The sequence below is a fragment of the Acartia tonsa genome, chromosome 8, assembly GCF_053477335.1.
Source record: "Acartia tonsa isolate MP-2025a chromosome 8, ASM5347733v1, whole genome shotgun sequence".
Classification (NCBI taxonomy): domain Eukaryota; kingdom Metazoa; phylum Arthropoda; class Copepoda; order Calanoida; family Acartiidae; genus Acartia; species Acartia tonsa.
In genome coordinates, this window is record NC_137267.1 from 36,875,574 (window position 1) to 36,895,830 (window position 20,257).

General features: G+C 34.9%; 4 protein-coding genes and 1 long non-coding RNA gene across 6 annotated transcripts; 4 read left to right on the forward strand and 1 right to left on the reverse strand.

Annotated features, from left to right (window-relative positions):
* Nucleotides 1-1,145: 1,145 nt before the first annotated feature.
* LOC145326876 (uncharacterized) lies at nucleotides 1,146-4,810 on the reverse strand. The gene is made up of 5 exons (XR_013882013.1): nucleotides 4,652-4,810; nucleotides 4,186-4,253; nucleotides 3,889-3,956; nucleotides 3,339-3,457; nucleotides 1,146-2,553 (listed from the first exon to the last, which is right to left on the reverse strand). It is a non-coding gene; the product is annotated as an uncharacterized LOC145326876 (long non-coding RNA).
* A 22-nt stretch (nucleotides 4,811-4,832) lies between these two features.
* On the forward strand, nucleotides 4,833-7,044 carry LOC145326877 (uncharacterized). 2 transcript variants are annotated; one of them, XM_080170313.1, is made up of 3 exons: nucleotides 4,833-5,979; nucleotides 6,331-6,657; nucleotides 6,911-7,044. In XM_080170313.1, exons 1-2 carry the CDS (start codon nucleotides 5,825-5,827, stop codon nucleotides 6,635-6,637), a joined length of 462 nt encoding a protein of 153 aa, XP_080026439.1. In that variant the 5' UTR covers nucleotides 4,833-5,824; the 3' UTR covers nucleotides 6,638-6,657; nucleotides 6,911-7,044. The 2 variants fall into 2 exon arrangements, with proteins under 2 accessions (XP_080026439.1, XP_080026438.1); XM_080170312.1 differs by lacking the exon at nucleotides 6,911-7,044 and having other exon boundaries at nucleotides 4,834-5,979; nucleotides 6,331-6,746.
* Nucleotides 7,045-7,232: 188 nt separating this feature from the next.
* LOC145326596 (uncharacterized) lies at nucleotides 7,233-13,461 on the forward strand. Its single transcript, XM_080169966.1, has 10 exons — nucleotides 7,233-7,762; nucleotides 8,302-8,417; nucleotides 8,682-8,850; nucleotides 9,318-9,870; nucleotides 10,090-10,245; nucleotides 10,666-11,183; nucleotides 11,477-11,628; nucleotides 11,856-12,172; nucleotides 12,399-12,622; nucleotides 12,837-13,461. The coding sequence occupies exons 1-10, from the start codon at nucleotides 7,735-7,737 to the stop codon at nucleotides 12,977-12,979; spliced, it is 2,376 nt and encodes a 791-aa protein (XP_080026092.1). The 5' UTR covers nucleotides 7,233-7,734; the 3' UTR covers nucleotides 12,980-13,461.
* A 132-nt stretch (nucleotides 13,462-13,593) lies between these two features.
* Nucleotides 13,594-15,528, forward strand: LOC145326878 (uncharacterized). Its single transcript, XM_080170315.1, has 3 exons — nucleotides 13,594-13,979; nucleotides 14,291-14,488; nucleotides 14,899-15,528. Exons 2-3 carry the CDS (start codon nucleotides 14,318-14,320, stop codon nucleotides 15,523-15,525), a joined length of 798 nt encoding a protein of 265 aa, XP_080026441.1. The 5' UTR covers nucleotides 13,594-13,979; nucleotides 14,291-14,317; the 3' UTR covers nucleotides 15,526-15,528.
* Nucleotides 15,529-15,821: 293 nt separating this feature from the next.
* LOC145326597 (uncharacterized) lies at nucleotides 15,822-19,895 on the forward strand. Its single transcript, XM_080169967.1, has 5 exons — nucleotides 15,822-15,862; nucleotides 16,204-17,522; nucleotides 17,855-17,941; nucleotides 18,428-18,769; nucleotides 19,084-19,895. The coding sequence occupies exons 1-5, from the start codon at nucleotides 15,822-15,824 to the stop codon at nucleotides 19,893-19,895; spliced, it is 2,601 nt and encodes an 866-aa protein (XP_080026093.1).
* The last annotated feature ends 362 nt before the right edge of the window (nucleotides 19,896-20,257 follow it).

The window sequence follows — 20,257 nt, forward strand, 5'->3', positions numbered from 1 at the left end:
TTATTAGTGAATATTTATAATCTCATATTATACGCATCCAATGTATAAACATTGCTTTGTTCGCCTGTCTGTCGGTACCATACTTTATAGAATGTTTCTTGGAGTTTTTGCATAAACTCTTTTTTTCTTTGTTTAGGGAACTGAACATATTCTCTTTAACCCGAACCACTTTGTTTGTTCGTCCATTCCATGAGTTTTTGTGCTTCGCTCTTTATGGATGTTACCATTCTTGTTTAATTATTATTCTGTTTTTCTTTTCAAAATTGTTCCGATACCCCCCCGGGCCCCCCCCCCCCCTCTTTCTTAAGTGCCCTAGATGCCTCTATTGGTGTACCCACTAGTCTAATTATATAAAGAAATAAGTAGTTGGCTCAGAACCCAGGTTCTACGAAATACCAGAAAAAAAACTCGTTTTACCAGAAAAGTGGTAAAGCTGGTCAACCTGGTATAATATACCAGTTTCGTGGTAAATTTTACCAGCAAAAATTTTAGCCAAAAAATTAGTCAAATTTTACCATTTTTTTTGTAAAATTTGACGAAACAAAAAAACCCGTTTTTTGTGTTTTAAATAAAAAACAGCTCTTCATAATCAGTTGTAGTACTTTAAAATAATGACTTTTATACAATGAAGCCTAAATTTAAATTTTTTTTTTTTTTTTCAATTTTACCACTTTTGGAAGTTTTACCAAAAATGTGGTCAATTTTACAACTCTATTTTTCAGGTTAAGTCCGAATTTTCGGACTTAGACAAAAAAACACAATTTGGTCAATTTTTACCAAAAAGTTGGTAAAATTTGACAAGGTATTTTTTTAGGCTAAGTCCAAATTTTTGGACTTTGCCAAAAAAAAAAACTTGGTAAAATTTGACCAACTTTTTGGTAAAAATTGACAAGGTAAATTTTTAGGCTAAGTCCAAATTTTTGGACTTTGCCAAAAAAAAAAACTTGGTAAAATTTGACCAACTTTTTGGTAAAAATTGACAAGGTAAATTTTTAGGCTAAGTCCAAATTTTTGGACTTTGCCAAAAAAAAAAACTTGGTAAAATTTGACCAACTTTTTGGTAAAAATTGACAAGGTAAATTTTTAGGCTAAGTCCAAATTTTTGGACTTTGCCAAAAAAAAAAACTTGGTAAAATTTGACCAACTTTTTGGTAAAAATTGACAAGGTAAATTTTTAGGCTAAGTCCAGATTTTTGGACTCTGCCAAAAAAAAAAACTTGGTAAAATTTGACCAACTTTTTGGTAAAAATTGACAAGGTAAATTTTTTGGCTAAGTCCAGATTTTTCCAAACAAACATCCTTCTACTTAATGATAAACATCGCAAATAAAATATAATGAGGAAATATTCAGACCTAATACTTTCCAAACAAAGCATCCTTTTACTCAGCACTATTTGCTTTCGTTATATGGAATATGAAATTAATAAAATATGATGATAATGATTTTATTTAGAATTTATTTCATATTATAACATAACAGGTCATATAGATATTATCCAGGTCAATACTGAAACTACAAAAGATTGGCATCCAAGATAACAACAGTCTACTACTGATGCCTAAATGTCGATTGATAACAGTGCCACCTGGAGAGGTAAATTGTAATGCTGCTTTTATGGAGATTAATGTACTGAAGAACAATCAGGCAAGTCTCCTACCTGGAGGTACTCTGACTATTTGGCTGGAAGTTATAAAACCTGGACCTGAAAGTGCAGTATCCTGTCTCTCTGGTGACCTGGAGAATTGTTTTGAGGATCCAGAGTTTACTGATTGTTTGATAGAAACTAGTACCTCCAAATTAAAAGTGCACAAGTTTATACTTGCCTCAAGATCTCCAGTATTTAAGGTAGGTTTTTCCATTCTTACTTGTTAATTAAATTCTTGTCAATATTTTTAGGTAAATTTTTAGGCTAAGTCCAGATTTTTCCAAACAAACATCCTTCTACTTAATGATAAAAATCGCAAATAAAATATAATGATGATAATGATTTTATTTAGAATTTATTTCATATTATAACATAACAGGTCATATAGATATTATCCAGGTCAATACTGAAACTACAAAACTTACTAGTATCGTTTCTGTAAATAACATTTTTTAGAATTTTAGCTTGTGGAATGTTTGGAGCTCTCGAGTAGAACTTAATTAATAAACACCGATTGGGCGGATTGTAATCAATACGCTTTATATGTTAAAGTTAATATTTTTTAGAATTTTAGCTGTGGAATGTTAGGTGTCAACATTGTCGTCATAATAAACACTGATTGTAATCAATACGCTTTATTTAAGTTAATTTTAACTGACTAACAGAATATTCTCTGTTCAACATTGATCGTCATAATAAAACTTATTAGTATCGTTCTGTAAATTATTTGTTAATTTTAACTGACTAACATATTTTAACATATTTTCTCGGTTCAACATTGTCGTTATAATAAATAATGAAATTTTTTGTATAATCTGTGACTGTTACATGTTGAGATGGAACTCTCGTTGTTCTCCATGGAACTGCAAAGCTCCACGTACTTCAAAACTGGTTCAACTCCAAAATCCTGAAAAAGAATATTCATTTTTAAATTAAGCAATTAAAGGATTAACAAATCAAAAAGGCCTTACAAAAAGGAAAGTTAACGGTTTTGGGAAAATTTCATGGAGAAAGTAGATACAGCTTGTGTATGTGCCTGCTTATTAGAGAAAGTTTAATTCAGTTATCAATACATAACCAGACTGAGAGAAACTAAGAATGTCTTATAACGGGAATTTGGAGTTATGGTATCAATTAAATAGTCGTATGTTAGTACTAAGAGAGAGTCTAGAGATTAGAGCCAGAACTGACAATGTCGAGATCCAGAGGGAGGTTTGTAAGAGGTTATATCAACATGGATGGATTACTACACATCTTAATCGCTGCCGTCCTTCCCCTCTGCTGCCCGCCGCTGCCCAGGCTGCCGAACTGGCAGCTGTTCTTCACGAAGTAAACATGCACGAGGATGAATGTAATGCTGTTTAGATTTTAATAATATCCTGAATGTACTGTTTCAATAATATAAAGTAGTAAAATCTAATTTTAAATAGCTACCTATCTAGTACATTATTTTTATGTATTAACTTTTGTCTAACCAGTTTAATATCTATCTAATAAATTTAATAATAGCTTAATTGTTAATATAATTTAGTATACAGTTTCATAAAGGTAGTTCGATGTGTGTCTGTGTATATTAACTTCATATTTGTTATGCTTGTATACATGGAAACTACCTTTTGGGGCCGAGGTGTTGCCGTAGTTGCGTGTAGGATTATTCCAACTATCTTTTATTACAAATAATTAAACACTTACTTTTAACGGATGAATTTCTGATGGCAACAGCTTCATGTTGGTGCTTAAGAAATGTTCCACGGTCGAATTGCGGTCAGCTTATAATCAGAGAATACACCCAGCTGTGTGCGAAGCTAAACCTGAAAAAGAATATTAATTGAAATATAATTTATATATATTTTTAATATTATTTTACATAAAACACATCTTATAATATCTTTCTATTAAGGGTATAAAACTTCGTTACGCTTAAAACAATCATAAACCTTAAAGGGCGAATATAGGTTGGATATAATATGAGCTTATTTCAAAGGTGCTATTATATAAATTATAATAAATAATTTAAAGATAATGACATATCTAATTGTATTAGTCTGTTTACAGCTTATAAAACCTGTCTAACTCAAGATAATATTATGTAATTAGTGTGGTTCCCTAAGAACTCAAACACTCTACCGGTATCACACAAGGCTTCGTAGCAAGGTTGAATTAAAAAGGTTTCGTTAAAGGATAGTCTTAATAACATGGCCTAAAATATCCATGTTCTTATTAAAATTATTTTAACACTTACTTCTATGTAAACCATTCACTAATTGCAGCGCCCATATATTTTCTCACGAATCTGATTCCTGGTTAAGTCTGAAAAACAATATTAATTGAAATATAATTTGTTAATATTTCTATTATTATTTATATATATTAATAGTAGAATACTTTAAATATTAAGAATAGGATAAAAAGTCGTTCTTATATCATATATCAAAAAGGTTTAAAAAATTATAAAACAAACAGTTTATCGAAGTAGCTTAAAACCATGCGTAAGGTCCTAAATTATATTGATTTTTTTATTACATTATTTAAAACTTACTACTAAGTGAGCCCTTCTTTAATTGCAGCGCCCAAATAGTTATTTCTGATGAATCAGTGTTGCTGAACCTGAAAAACAATATTCAATTTAAATATAATTTATTAATATTTCTTACATTCATATATATTAAACCCGGATTATTTAATATTAAGAATAGGATAAAAAGTGTTTCTTAGATCAAATCAAAAAGGTTTAAAAAAGGCTTAAAACAATTATCCTATTATATATATTAATATTGTTCTCTTTTACAACGAAGCTTTTTATTTATTTTAATCTATAGCTGAAACTCAAATTAAAAATAGGATGAGGCCTCGACTTTTCTCTTCCTACTTTAAGTGCCCCTAGAGGCTTCTAAGGGGCATAGCCGCTAGTAAAACTTAAACCGTTAATCGAAGGCAGCCTAAAACCGTACGCTCAAGGTCCTATATTATTAATGTTTTTATATTAAAATTATTTAAACACTTACTTTTACGCAAACCACTCTTTGATTGCAGGGTCCATATACTAACAGCCAAGACTGAAGGTGGACACGTACTTTTTTAAACATCTGACTATCATCTCTTTGATTGCAGGGTCCATATATCAACACTAACAGCCAAGACTGGTAGACAAGTACTTTTTTAAACTTCTGAATAATAGCTCTCTAGGAGTTCTTAACTGACATTCATATAAATCTTGTGACATGGACCATCTCCTGTCAATCATACTTGGATATAACACGTATTTTCTCTAAGAGACTTGAACTATAACACTCATTGTTTACAATAGTTTTCAATCGGTATAGCGGCATTCATGCACATGCTCTGTACAGGTATACAACTTTATATTGAAAAATATTTCTTTTATATCCATTGCAATATATTTTTTTATATTTTATCGATGATATTTCATTTAAGTCATTGCCAAAAATATATTACATTCACATTAAAAAAAATTTACATTTATTTAACTTTCGTAACCCTGTTTTCAGATGATAAAATCAACGTGCTGGACAAAGTTGCCAAACTTTAAAAAACACCTTATGTATATAATATCATTTTAATATTTTACCGGTTAATTAATTAAAACTGCATAACTTATATAATTCATGAAATGTTATTATTCGTTGCAATTTTACGATTAAAAATATAACTGTCTTGCAAAGTGTTTTGCCACCTATTCAATCTGTATGTTGGCAACCGTAACTTTCCATCGGCGCAATAATTCAACTGGACTATATGACTACGGTGCATTTTTGTATTTTAGTAATCATTTTTAGTGAAATTACAGTGAATTAAGACGTTAATATGTATCATTCTGTTTTATAATTCAAATTTTATCATTAATTATTGAAAATTCTTTCTAAAATATTCTTCGTATTCGTTTTTTCTCCCATTTTTGGGACTCTTTTTAGCTTACGTAATATACAGGACTTTTTTAAATGTAAAATTAATAAATATATGTCTTGCACCGTAGTATAAACGGATTGTCGCAAATATAGGAGTACAATTATAAGAATGAAACTACTTTTTTGGCCCAGAGGTGCCGGAGGCACTGGCTAAAAATAACTGTTTTTAATCTTATGCTTTTAGATTTTTATATTCGTAGAAAACCATGCATATAATACGATATGCTAGTTACCTAGTTTTTTGGCGTATGAATGAGAACACCTGTTCCTATCCACCGGATTCGAATGAATACGAGCTATTTTTATTTTGTAATTTTTTATTTCTTAAATATTCTACCTTTTCAGATAGTTCTGAATAACAGGCTATTCAAGTTAATCACCTGGGTACGCGTACATCATAATAACAGGTATGGGTGTATATTAGCTGTATAAGATTTATTTTTTTTCTCCTGCTACAAAATTTGTTCTAAATAAATAGGGGGGGGGGGGGGGAAGTTTTGACACATTTGCGTAAACAGGGAGTATAGGCTTTATCTTTGGACTGAGAGTATAGGTTATTAGGGATAAAATCATTCTTATATGATGAATTTTCCCAAGTTTTAATATTTTTTGGATAGGCCTCCAGGTTCCGGAGCTCCAGGCCTTCTCCCCCCCCCCCCTTGTTTAAGGACAAATAAAATACCGGAAAGTTAAAAAACATTAATCACACCCCTCCCAAAAATAAACAAGACAAACAAAATAATCATTCCTCAAATTAGGATGGATCCATACCAATACCACGAGCTGCATGACAGATGGGACGCCCTCATGGTTAGGATGTTGAGACTCTTCTCCAAGCTAAATATTCGAGTTCAAGAAGAATCATGTGGCATTGATGACGCTGTTGAAATAGTAAAACTCTTATACCATCACGGTTGGGTAGAGACACACTTAAAGAAGATTGAACCTATGCCCGAGAATCTCTACGAGAACGAGAGACCCCGCCTGGATGATACCGAGAGACGTGTCATTGACCATGAAGCCGACTGTGCACCTTTCCTCACCAACGTCAGCCCTTTTTTCTAAATAAAACCCAGAGTAACAAGGTAAAAACTACGAAATTATTGCAGGGGTGTATATTCTGCTCCGGGGGGGGGGGGGAGGGGAGGGGGAAAAAAGAAATAAGTGGATCAATGATGGAAGTTGCTTCAAATCACATGCTCTTGTTCATGGCTAGTTGTCTTTTGTAGCAGGGGAAAAAATTGTTTTTAACCAAAAAATGTTTCAGAATTCTTTGAGTTTCTTCATTAAAAAACGCTTTAGTTTTCTCATTTTTAATTCAATGTTCTTTCCTTTCAGGGAAGAGAAAGGAGAAGCTAGGAGAAGCCGAGCTCGCCGCCGGCGATTTCATCCAGCCTCCGGATATCCATGCTGAAAGCGAATTTTAATTGTAATTTGTGGCGTTATCCTCTTAGAAAATTTTGTTTGTATTATTTAACTCCCCATCCCCCCCCCCCCCCCCAAACTAAATTGCTGGGTTAGGTTAGGCTAGGTTAAGTTATACGGCTAGGTAGAGGCCAGGGGCCGTTTTTCTAGGGGGGGGGGGTATTTCCTAAGAGGATAACATCAATTTGTTCTTTCAGAACATTTACGTTAACCTCTCTTTGATTGCAGCGCCCATATATTTTATAATTAAGTACCCATGGTGACAGTGATCGAGCCCCACTGGTCGTGCAGATATATAATTTCCTGCATATAAACATTAATAAACATTATTTACCCCTAAAGCCGACGATTACGTATGCACGTGTACAGTTTTTTAAGCTTCTGGCTATAGCTCTCTAGGAGATCTTAATTGATATGTTTTATTTTTTGTTTTTGTTTTTTGATATTTTTGTTATGTTGTTTTTTATTATTTATTATTATTTATTTTATAGCAAATTAACAAATTTTCTGGGTTCAACATTGTTGTTATAATAAAACTCCATGCAACTGCAGAATTCTGCAAAAGTCACGACCAGTGGGGCTCGATTATATATGCGTTCGTCGGCTTTTCAGGGAAGGCAGGAAATTTATATAGGTATTATCCAGGTCAGGACTGGAACAAACAAAATTTTATGTATATATTGTATATAGTTATTTTTTTCAAAGTAAAAAAATGTCAGACCAACGCTGGATGACGTATGTATAATTGGATCACAATTTTGATAGGTAAGTTTAATTAATTTTATAGACAATCAAAGAATAAATAAGGGTATTTTCTTGTTTGTAACTCTAACTCTTTATTTTGTGAGTTCCTTTGACATTTAATTTTGGTTTCAAAAAGTGTCACTCCCCCCCCCCCCCCTTTTTTACTTTCTCCTTCTTTCGTTATATGTAAACAAGTAATAACCTTATTATTATAACCAGGGGTGTATATTCTGCACAAGATTTATTTTTTTTCCCCTGCTACAAATTTTTTTATTTTTTTTCCCCCCTAGATTTTTCTGAAAAAGTAGGGGGGGAAATAGAAAAATATTTAAAGAACTCTATACTTCATTTATTTTATCCCTCCTACCACACATTTCTTTAGTTTTTTTTCACCAAGGAGGGGGGGGGGGGAAATGGAAAAAATGTTTTCAGTTTTCTTAATTTTTACATTTTTTTTTCCTCCAACCACTTATTTTTTATTTCCACCCCCCCCCCCCCCTGAGCAGGGGATCCCATGCAGAATATACATCCCTGATTATAACATATACTTCTTATTTCAGGAGTTACCTATACACCCCTGTTAGACGTTATTGCAATGGGAGACAATTTGATTGGTACACTCTCTAAAGCTCTACTGAAGCGTATAAGAAGTGGAGATAAGACGAAAAATGTACAGGTGACTTTTTACAACTAATTATTTCTACATATTTAAGATGAGACCTTACTTTTCATTACTGTACTTAAAGTATAATCTATGCTCGACTTTAATTTCTATTTTTCACTTGCAGTCAGCGCACTATAAACATGCTTGCTCTTACACCAGTATAGTCATATGTACTGTAATCAATTGACACGTGTAGCTTGCCCAAATAACGATCCATAACAACTCCCCTATATTATTTTAAATAAGTAATTCACTAATTATGTAATCTTTTTCCAGTTGCAGCATAAACTGAGGTCCATAAGAAAACTCTTCTGTAATGCAACGAGAAACAGAAAATGGCGCAAGAAACCTCCACAAAGTGAAGACAGTCAGCCATTACTAGAAGAAGAACAGCAGGAGGATTTGATGGATGTGGAATATGAGAACGAAACTGCATCGTCAAAAGGTAACCTACAATATCTGTAATATAAAGTAGAACGATGTCGGTCTGTCTGTTTGTTGTTTGTTTGTCCAAATTCCCACAAACATTGTCTCCCAATTTTTGTTTTTTATTTTCCTTTCAATCTAAATTTCAAACAATTGGTTTGATCAAACGTTAGTTAAGTTTGTCTCAAGATATCCTTGTTCCAGGGGTGTATATTCTACATGGGATCCCTTAACCTAACCCACCTTCACCCACTCTCTACATTTATCTACTTTTTCTGGAATTTTTAATTTTTTAACTTTCTAATTTGACTAGTTTTTCTTTACGGCATTATCCTTATACTAAAGTAACAGGATGTCTGTGTGTCTGTTCAAAAGGATCTTGCTAACCGCTGAACCGATTGGGTTCTCCTTTACAGGGTACCTTCACATAGGTCCCGGGAAGGTTTATAACTATAAAACACCATGTTTAACATCGTATTTTTTTAGGTAAAGTTTGTACAGGCTGCAATACCAACTTCACAAAGGAAACCGAAAGTATATGTTATCAATGCTACGCAAACCAAGTTTTGGAGCGATTAAATAACAATCCTGAAGAAACAAACTACATTAATATTGTTGTAGACAATATTAACAACAATAATACCAACGATAATAATGATGCAGACAATGACAGCATTCAAGATGCCGAGGACTGGGAACACGTCGAATTGTTTGATATACCTGAAGATGATTTTGACCCAGATGATGACGATGACCCTGATGACGAACCTGATGGCGAACCTGATGGCGATCATGACGGGGATCCCTTCAAACATCTTACAGAACTTGAGAAAGAAATTGTTAATGATTTCAGAAGCGTTTGTGTTCTAGACAACCCCATCTCTCACAACAAAGTTAGAATCATCCTGGCAATTCTGAAACGCTCGTGTATTTTCAAATTTCCGTCATATAATACATTATTCAAACCCAAATACAAAGTTGAAATCAAAGAAAACAAATATAATCCTACAAATGCTCCTGGTTCACTGATTGAGTGCAGGTATGTTTATATACGATTTAGAAAGCGTAGCATTTCTATAATCATTACCAGAATTTCCGTACGTCCATTTTAAACATGTCGATTTTTCTCCTTTTTTAACAACAAACTTTCAAGTGTTCTAATTATCAGTTTGATCATTCTTTGGTATATTGCTTCCTGCGACAACTTGAGAACAATATTATAAGCTATTATTAGTTAAAAATATATTTCTTTTTCCAGATTCCCTACCTATGAGATCCTCCAAGACGCCATCACAGACTTTAAACGGTTGAATGGACAACAGGCCGTTGATGATCATATAACTTTTGACATCTCGGGCGACGGAGTGAAAGCAGCTCAGGGATCTCATATCTCCTATTATACTGTCTGGATTAGGTAAGTAATTAATATATTGTGGATTTGAAAGGGTTGGGTTGGGATAAAGTTCTTTTCATATACAGCATGACCCTCGAAAAAATATTTTTTAGGATTGGCACCCTATATTTCAAAGGATATCAAAATATTTGTTTTACATCAATTGACAGCCCAGATTTTTAAAGCAAAAGTTTAGGAAACCATTCAATAAAGAAATAAGAAAGAAAACTAAGTTTACAATTGATACTTTTTTCTATTGCATACATATATAAAAATCTGTCTTACTGTATACCAGGACTTAATTAATACCATAAGTAAACCTAGTTTTTACCACTTTTACGGTAAAATTTTACCAGCCTTTACGTTTTATAAATCAGTAACTACAATTTTAAGTCTAAGGTATTAAATGCTATTATTATTAATTCTTCTTTATTATTTCAGGTTATTCTTCAACAAGGATTTCAGTGTTATATTGCCAGTCAGCATATTTGAGAAGACGAGGAGGCGTCCCTACAGTTACAACTTTCTGGATAATGTTACCCGATTCATCAACAAACTAATTCAAGAAGGATTACCTGGACATACCTTTCAATGTAGAACCATCATCCACGATGCCGTTGCGAGAGCCGATGTATTCGGCATTCTTGGCCATGGATCAAAAAATGGATGCCCACACTGTGACCTTCCAGGGATGGCTTTTTCACAGACTTATCTCCGTCAAAAGAACTTGGTATTGTTCGAATCAATGAATGTATTTTACCCTAGTGACAGTCAAAATATGGGTACGCCGAGGTCTGACGAGAAATTCCGCAAGTTAGAGGAAAATAATCAGAACATGAAAACCAGTTTTTCTGAGCTTGACCCGAGCTTGGATTTAATACAAGATACCCCCAGTGATCCGATGCACGCGTTGCACCTGGGCTATGTAAAGAAAGTGATGACGTACCTGAAGAAAGGACGTAATAGTTATCCAGAATTGGAAGAAGAAGACTTAGTTCAAATGGAGAGAATTACAGGGATGTACTGCATTTGACTAAAGAAATGACGCGTAAAATAGGTGTTTTCTTCGCGCATTTCTCGGCACTGCGATAAAATTCTGCATTTTTAGATTTATGTCTATTACACATTATTTGTACGCCTTGTTATGCCGCTTAAAAGAGTGTTAGTTTGAAAAGTTTAAAGAACTTAAATTTTGAAAATTTTCTCCTTATCACCCATATTTTACCATGAACTGCAGTAACTCCAATTATAGATGAAATCAACGATCAATTGAAGCTTGTTGGCGATTTTGATCGCGTTCCCCGTACGTCCATCATGCGCCTGACAGAGAAGAAGCTAGCCCTCAATTTGAAAAGTTCTGAATTCAAAGTACTGGGCTTTTACCATATGATATTTTATGCAGAGGTAGGTTTTTACCATATTATAATCTTTTTAGAATTTAAAGCTTATTTCAGTTTCATTATATTGTATAGCAATAACATTCTTTTTAAATTTGCGCACGTGTGCTATATTATATATATATTTCTATTGAGGAGGGTGGACTTCCAATAAGTATATAGGGCGAAGCCCCTAGAGGCTAGGGGCGAAAGAGCTAGTTTTCCCTTAAATTATTACAATGTTTTTTTTTCCAGTTGGCAAATCTTAAAGATGAACAACGTCTGATATGCAAGTTTTTATTCCACATATTGCGCTGTCTCGAAGAGCATATAACAACTGAACGTGTGGCTGAGCTCAAGACCATGATAATGGTCCTGAACTCAAAATTGGCGGAGATGTACGGCGAATCGTGCTTGAGTTACAATACTCACATGCTTTACCATATGCCGGAACATGTCCGCCGATTTGGACCATCCATGGCGTTCAGTTGTTATGCTTTCGAAAGTGCCAATCATGTGATTGCAACTTACATCCGAGGATATAATTTTGGCCTTAAAGAGGTTTCAAACAGGTAATACTATTTTTTTTTAGTTGAGTTCCTTTGACTTTTAGTTTTGGTTTCAAGAAGTGTCACTTCTCCCCCCCCCCCCACTCTTTACAAATTTTAATGTAATTTTTAAAAATGTAACATAACTTTCTTTCCGTGTATTGCTGATCAAACACTTAAGCTATAACGATTTCACCAGCAACATACCTTTCCGTTTAACAGCCATTAATGACATAAATGACATATTTAGATTGTTGATATTTCACACAGTGAAACCGTACATAAATGAAAAGCTGGCTGTCAGGGGAAAAAGGAATGCCAACAAACGAAAGTTCGAAAGAAATCAATTCTATACAGACTGCCAAGACCTCTACTTTGTCCCAGACTGCCGTCGTGATAAAACAGTATGGTTGGTCCACAAAGTGAGGACATTTTTTCCGGCATACACCTTTCCTGAAGATTCCAGAAGAATAGGTAGGGGTGTATATTTTGCACATGATTAATTGTTGTATAGAAATATTTCATGAACTATACATTTCATCTAATTCCTTTTTAACCTACCACAATTTATTTGTAATTCTCTTATCATGCCAGGAGGAGAGTGTGGTAAAGGGGGGAGGGGGGGTCTAGGAAATATGAATTAAGTTTTATGGTTTTAAACACTGAAAATATACACCCCTGGTATTAGGAGTAGGCAAGACTGACGATCCCGAAGACTATAGCCATCCTCCAACACAACTAGCCTCCAACCTACTGAAGTACAGAGTAGCACATATCTCCGTACACCTGTTGCATCAAGATGTCTCCATCGTAATTCCTATCGGAATTTAATTTTGTACATTGAAAGCAGAGAAAGGGGGGGGGGGGAAATGACACTTTTTGAAACCAAAACTAAAAGTTCCATATTGTACCCTTATAAAACAACTGCCATGCAAAATGACAGATCTGTAACTGTTTCTTTAGTTCAGTTCCTTTGACTTTTAGTTTTGGTTTCAAAAAGTGTCACTTCCCCCCCCCCCCCCCTTTTGTTATAATATGTATGTAAAATGTTGTAAAATTCAACTGAAGGCCCTTCCCTCTTTATTTGGAATTTATGTGAAATGTACTTTAAAATATTTTTTTCATTAAAATTATTTTTTATAGCTAATTTTAAAAAAGGCATTTCAACTAAATTTAGCAAAACCCTACCTTTTTGGCCATCGATGGGTATGAAGTTAAAGTGTTATAAGTCTAGTCTGTAATTTGAAAGAGTACATGTTTGCAATTTAATTTAATTTTACATAAAATTTTAATTTCTGTCTACACATTTCAGATTTAAAACTATGCAAATTGCCCATGCCAACGACCTGGATCCAACAGCGTAATTTCGACTGGCAATTGATCAAGCTAGATCCCAAAATGACGAGGACTGGAAAGAGTGCTAGTTCTGTAAAGGTAAAAATTATATTTAAGGCCTAATTTACTATTGTACAAATTGCTGCTACCCTTCGCTCAAAAAACTTATAAATTCGCATGTTACCGGATCGAAAGGAAAACCTTATCGGTTCATGCTTAACAGACCACAAAAGATTATTGACCAAGTATAATTATTTATTAATTTTCCACAGTGTGTTTAACATTTGATATTAGTAATTAAAATTCTAGGGGCGTAGCCACTGCTATCTAATATCTTTTTATGCATTGTAAATACAACAATTATTTCTTGTTTTAGAACAACAAGCCTACTGGAGGTGGCAAACCTAATGGTGCCAGAGGTGGAAGTGCCAAAGCTCCAAGTGCCAAAACTGGAAGCAACAAATCTACTGGAGGTGGCAAAGGTACAACAGCAAAGGTAGGGTTTTAAGTTTTATTGTTATCGGTTTTTGGTTTGTTGGTGTTTTGTTGTTAAACTAAACTTACTAACATGATGTCTGTTTGTGGGTTTGTACCAACAAATCTCGTTAACCGTTGAACAAATTGGGTCCCTCTAACCATATAACTTAACCTAGCCTAACCTAACACAGTCATTTTGTCGGGAGAGGGGGGGGGGGGAGGGTAAAGTTTTAAAAAATAGAAGAAAAAAATTAGGATAATGCCGGTGTTGTTTAAAACTATAATCCTCGGTAAGTAATGCTTTACAATAATTATCTATATTATTTTTAGAACACAACTAGAACCACAACATCTCCAATGAGGCCAATAAATATTACCCCACCTCCATCTCCACGGGCACGGCACCACTCCGCGAGTCAACGGACCGCGAGAGTTGTAGTTCCTCCTGCAACATCATCACGATCCCAGTCCCAGTCATCACGACCCCAGGGATCATCTGGCCCTTCTGGTGAGATGGAAGAAAGCGAGGTATTATTTTTATTTCATTTTGTCATCCAGAGGATACAAATTACAATTATTTAGGATATATATCGACTTAGCCTGGAAAAAATAACTTGTAAGATTTGACTAAATTTTTGGTAAACATTGACCAATAAAAATTTACCTTGTAAATTTTTACAAACAAGTTGGTCAAATTTTACCAAGTTGATTTTTTGGTCAAAGTCCAAAAATCTGGACTTAGCCTAAAAATTTACCTTGTCAATTTTTACCAAAAAGTTGGTCAAATTTTACCAAGTTTTTTTGTTTGTCAAAGTCCAAAAATGATGGAAGATGCTTAGGATCACTTGCTCTTGTTTGTGGATAGTCTTCTTTTCTACCACGTAGTTTTTAAAATACCAAGACTTGAAAATATGTGGTTTAATATGTTTCATTTTAAGGATTTGTTCACCGGGGCCGTTATGAACCAAATTCAGAACCAATTTCAGCAGCTACGTACTTTCTTGACCTCACAAATGAAAAATCAACTAGAGCCCATTAATGCGTCCATCAGAAACTTGGTAAACAAAACGTCCACAAACCATGAGTTAGTGAAGAATGAAATCAAAGACCTGCAAGACAGTGTATCAAGAGATATGGCTGAAAATACTAAAACCCTGAAAACAGAAATGAAGAAAACCGGCCAAATTGTGGAAACCTTGGTGACTGATCTAAGAAGACTGACCAATGTGGATGAGCTTGATGAGGAGGAGGCGAATAAAGGGCCTAGTGAGAATCAGGATGTTGTCGTGGACCAGATTTTCTCACCAGATTTTTACAGAGAAAGAATAAAGAACCATGACCCCTTGGAAAAAGATGGTTATATGAGAAGAGAAGAAATTATCTTTTTCATCCAAAATTTCGAAGACTCACGGAAAGTGGATATAGGCTGGCAAACCTTACTGAAAGTATGCCGAGACATCATAACCTTCACGTATGTCGTGTTCGAGCAGTTCACCTTTGACGCCCGCATCACAGCTGCCTTTTGGACTGCTCCGGAAGTTATTGATGACGAAACTGGTAAGTAAATATTATTTTGTAAATTTGACATGATGAGAAAACGTTTAAAACAGGGAGAAGGGAGGTGGGGGCAAGGGAAATAAACCGAATAAAAGGGGCATTCCTATTCTTGCTAGCAGGTGACCATGTACAATAATCTTTTTATATATATATTTTATTTGTGAAAATAAATCTTGTGCAGAATATACACCCCTGGTACAATAATAAACATGTACCTATGCAGAGTTAATTGAAAATTTCATTATTATTTCAGTGGAACGTTTCTTGGATCATTGTAAGTTAGTGCTTAACGAGACGTACCTACATGAAGCTATCCCACCAAATTTGTGGAGAACAGGAACCTATGTGTCTTCAAGCGACCTTTTTCTAGTGAGGAACCACATACAAGCTTGTAGGTAATTCAATTATTTATCGCATCTATTCCGCGTCTATTAAATGTGAAAGTGGTAGTTTTACAAAATGCATTTCAATGTTCTTTAGTTAAAAAAGTAGTTTCACGAAATGTTAACTGCATATTGTATTCTTGTTAAATTGTTAAACTACATTTCTATGGCATATGTTTCAAAGAATTTCAATTTTGTACCATGTATTTTTTTATGTGGCAAGACTTTTAGTTCATCTTTTCTTGATATATGTTATATGTTATATATTGAGACTGTTTTGATATAAACCCTTTTTTTATCTAGGTTCTTGCGCAATTTCGAACACACTTTTAAAGAGGACGCGACTGGTTTTTGTGAAAATAAGAAGAGGGCCGAAGATTATATGCTTGCTAATGAGGATCCTGTCTGCTGGAGGCTATTTCGAGGGCTGGTAACGCGAAAACAAGAACGCGCATTGTCAACCCCAAACTACACGTATGAACAGGTTTTTGAAATCAAGCCAAGGAAGGAGACAAGCAATAAGAAAGGCAAGAAAGACAAGAAAGACAAGAAAGACAAGAAAGACAAGAAGGAAAAGGCACAGAAACGATCAGCCTTACAGATGTGTGAATTTTATCTGGCCCCTGCAGAGATACAAAGAATTAAGCGGCGTATTAAACCGAAGACAATCACAACTTCAACACCAGGTGTTACAGCCGAAGACAAGAAATTTTACCACATGTTAGGTGCCCACTCAATGGGTTGCTTACCCCACGAAGTTCAAGGAAAGAACCCGATTTACTTGAGAATAAACAATGACAGGTCGAGAAATTCATTTCAGATCAAAAATTATGCAGACATGGCAAAGAACCCCAAGCAATTTTTCAAGACAGTCCATAGTAATAAGAAGGTTATACAAAGAGCTGTAATGTATTATTCGTACGCCACAACCAATTTGAAACCAGAAATGAGTGAAGAACAGACAAAGATTCACAATGCCAGTGAGAAAGCAACTAGAATTTCAAGAAATAGAAAGATGAATGCTGCTGATGAATCCACTGCTGATGATTGCACTGCTGATGATTCCACTGCTGATGATTCCACTGCTGATGATTCCACTGCTGATGTATCCACTGATGGTGAAGACAATGCTGTTGAAGACAATGAAGCTGAAGGCAATGCTGTTGAAGAAAATGGTATGGAAAACATTGCTGATGAAGAAAGCAACAATGGTGAGGAGCTTGTAATTGATGACGGAGGCGACGACGTTGAAATGAATTCAAATGATGATCAGATTGGGAATGACTTACGCATACCACCCGCGGAGAATCCAGCAGTAACTCCAGAACCAGTAAAGCACCCAGTAAAGCCACGTAGGTTATATGAAGATCCAATTGTCAACAGCCAGTCCAATAATAAACCCAAAGTAAATGTATTTAAAAACATCACAAGCTCCAAAAGGAAGAAGCATGGAAAGGGCTCGAAAAAGTCGAAGAAGATAATTATTTCTGAAACAGACGATGAGGGCCAAAATGTGGGAAATCTTGATGATACAGTCCCAATGCAAGATGATGAACAACCACCAAACTTTCCACCACTGCAAAGACAGAAAGAATTTTATGGACGAAATAATTCAATCACAGGTACATATTTGTTGAACATTAATTATTATTTATAAGTTTTATCTTTCCTCGTATTGTGTATATACTGCACAAGATTTTTTTTCCTCTGCTACTAATTTTTTTTAAATTTTTCTTCCCCCCCCCCCCTAGTTTTTTTTCACCAAGTAGGGGGAAAATTGAAAAATATTTAAAGAACTCTATGATTTATTTATTCTATCCCTCCTACAACACATTTCCTTTTAAAATTTTTTTTTCAACCAAGTAGGGGGGGTGGGGGGGTGGAAAAAATGTTTTCAGTACTTGCTTTTTGTTTGGAAACGTATAAAATTAATGTATAAATTAATTATTTACAGGCAACAGTAACGAGAGACAGGTGACTGGAAAGGCAACAAGTGTCGTGGAGGAAAGCAGCAGTGATGAGAATGATGAGGATGCCGAAGGTATTGTTATTTATAGTTTGAAAAACGTAGGAACTGTATCACCTAAATTTAAGTTTATTAATATTTTAGTTGAGAAGTAGTCTTAGATAAAAACCCTGTGGATTAATTTTGTTTTAAGGGAAACTTCGTACAGGCCCTGACAGGGTTTTAGGCTAAAATTTGTATGGGCGCAGCCGCTATCTATAATACTAAGTAGCTTAATGTCTGTCCGGCCGTCAGAAGCTTAAGATCTCAGTAACCACTGAATCGATCGAGGTTACGGTAAAATTTTACCACCTTTTAAATCGTATAGGCTGATAAAATTTTACCATAAAAGTGGTAAAAACTAGGTTTTTTATGGTATTAATTGTATCCTGGAGATCGGATTCTACTCTTCTGTGTATTGGTCCTGCGGTGATTTTAAGCTATTTCCTTGGAGGGGGGGGGGGGGGGGGGGGTTGGGTAACATTTATACTATTTGAAATAATGACTATAATAATTATTTAGATGATGTGGCGATCATTCCAAAGAACCGGGAGCGAAGGCAAACCGCATTGGAAGCCGAAGCAAAAACCAAGAAAAGTTTACAGCTGGACAATGAACCATCATTCGAGGTGGATAACGAAGATGACGGAAACCAGAGTGACGAAATTGTGGAGGTTGAGGACAATGAGGGCAAGAATGACGGCAATGCAAGTAAGGAAATTCGGATACATCCATGTGGAATAATATTACCCAAACTTGCCATTATAATTCACAACCACACGGGTCATTATGAGGTTGTTGCAGTAGGCTCAAATGTTTCTATATACAACCAAATGGAAATTTTAGAACTCATCAACATTGACGGTAAGTTACAGGTCTTAATGTAATAAATGGGGGGGGGGGGGGTGGGCGAAAGTGACACTTTTTTGGGGCTTTTATTGGCGGTTCTCGGCGGTGGCGACGCCGTTTCTTCACAGTTCCATATTGTACCCCTATAAAGCAACTGCCAATGCAAAATTCCCCCTTTTATCTTTGATTGGCATATTAATATAGGGTAAAAAATATTGCTTGTTTTCATTTGAATCTGATTAATAGTAACTAATGTTCATATAGGTATGGAAATAATATTGAAGCTACAATTATGTACATTTGCTTTAACATTTTTTATTTCTTTGTAGGAGAAAAAGCAAAGTGGAAAAAAGATGGAGAAGAAGGTGAATTACTTTCTGACATCAAAGAAGAAGCACCAGAGAGTGATGATACAGATGAAGGTCATCAATCAGACCCAGACACTGGAACTGGCAGTAGTAGTAGTAGTGAAGAAGAAGAAGAAGAACGCAGGCCAAAAGCAAAAGTGGCCCAAAAGCCAAAGCCTACCAAAGAAGCTCCTAAACGTCCCAGAAAACAAACAACATTTCCATCAACGAATCAAATTGATGCGGTGTTGTACAGAAACCAGAGCAGAGCAAGCACGAGCAGAGCACAAATTAATTCAAGCCGGGAATATGCTGAAAGCGCAGGCACATCAAATCCTGATGAAGACGTAAACCCAGAACCAGGTTGTAGTTATAGTCAACTCAGTCCAGAGCAAGGTTGTAGTAATAGTCAACTCAGTGAGCAACCTAACCAAATTAAGCTGCAGCAAATGTTGAACAGAACAAATACACATTTGCCCGATTTCGGCCAGCGTGGTGAGGCTCGGACAAGAAGAGATGCCAACAAACGAGTAAAGGACAACATGAAGAAGCAAAGATTGTGGGAACAGGGACACAGGCCTGAAGATGATGAGTTAGAGAAGAAGAAAAGATCAAGCTCCAGACCACCACAGAGAGCAAGTTCTCAACAATGTTCTCAAAACATAAACAATTACGGTATCTTTGGCAGCTACATTACAGCTGATTCGGGAAAGGGGTGTATATTCTGCACAAGAAATATTGTTTGTCCACGGCTAAAAATTTTTAAAATTTACAAATGTTTTCAGTTTTCTTAATTATTACCTTTTTTTCTTACCTCCATCTATTTATATTTAATGAAATATAATATACATCCCTGAGCAGACTTGGAAAAAATATTATACATCCGATCCATGTAGAATATACATCCCTGGCAGAATGGAGACAAGTATTATCCGTCGGAACTTTCGTCTGAAAACGAAGAACAAGACGAAGAACAAGACGAAGAACAAGACGAAGAACAAGACGAAGAACAAGACGAAGACCTGATTATAGGTCGCAGTCAATCCCAATAATTCCAGGACTTTACGTATATATATATTTATATGTAATTTTTTTTGATTTCATAAGTTTCATCTTCAATTTTTTTTTATAATATCTAGAAAGGAGTCTTTTCCCA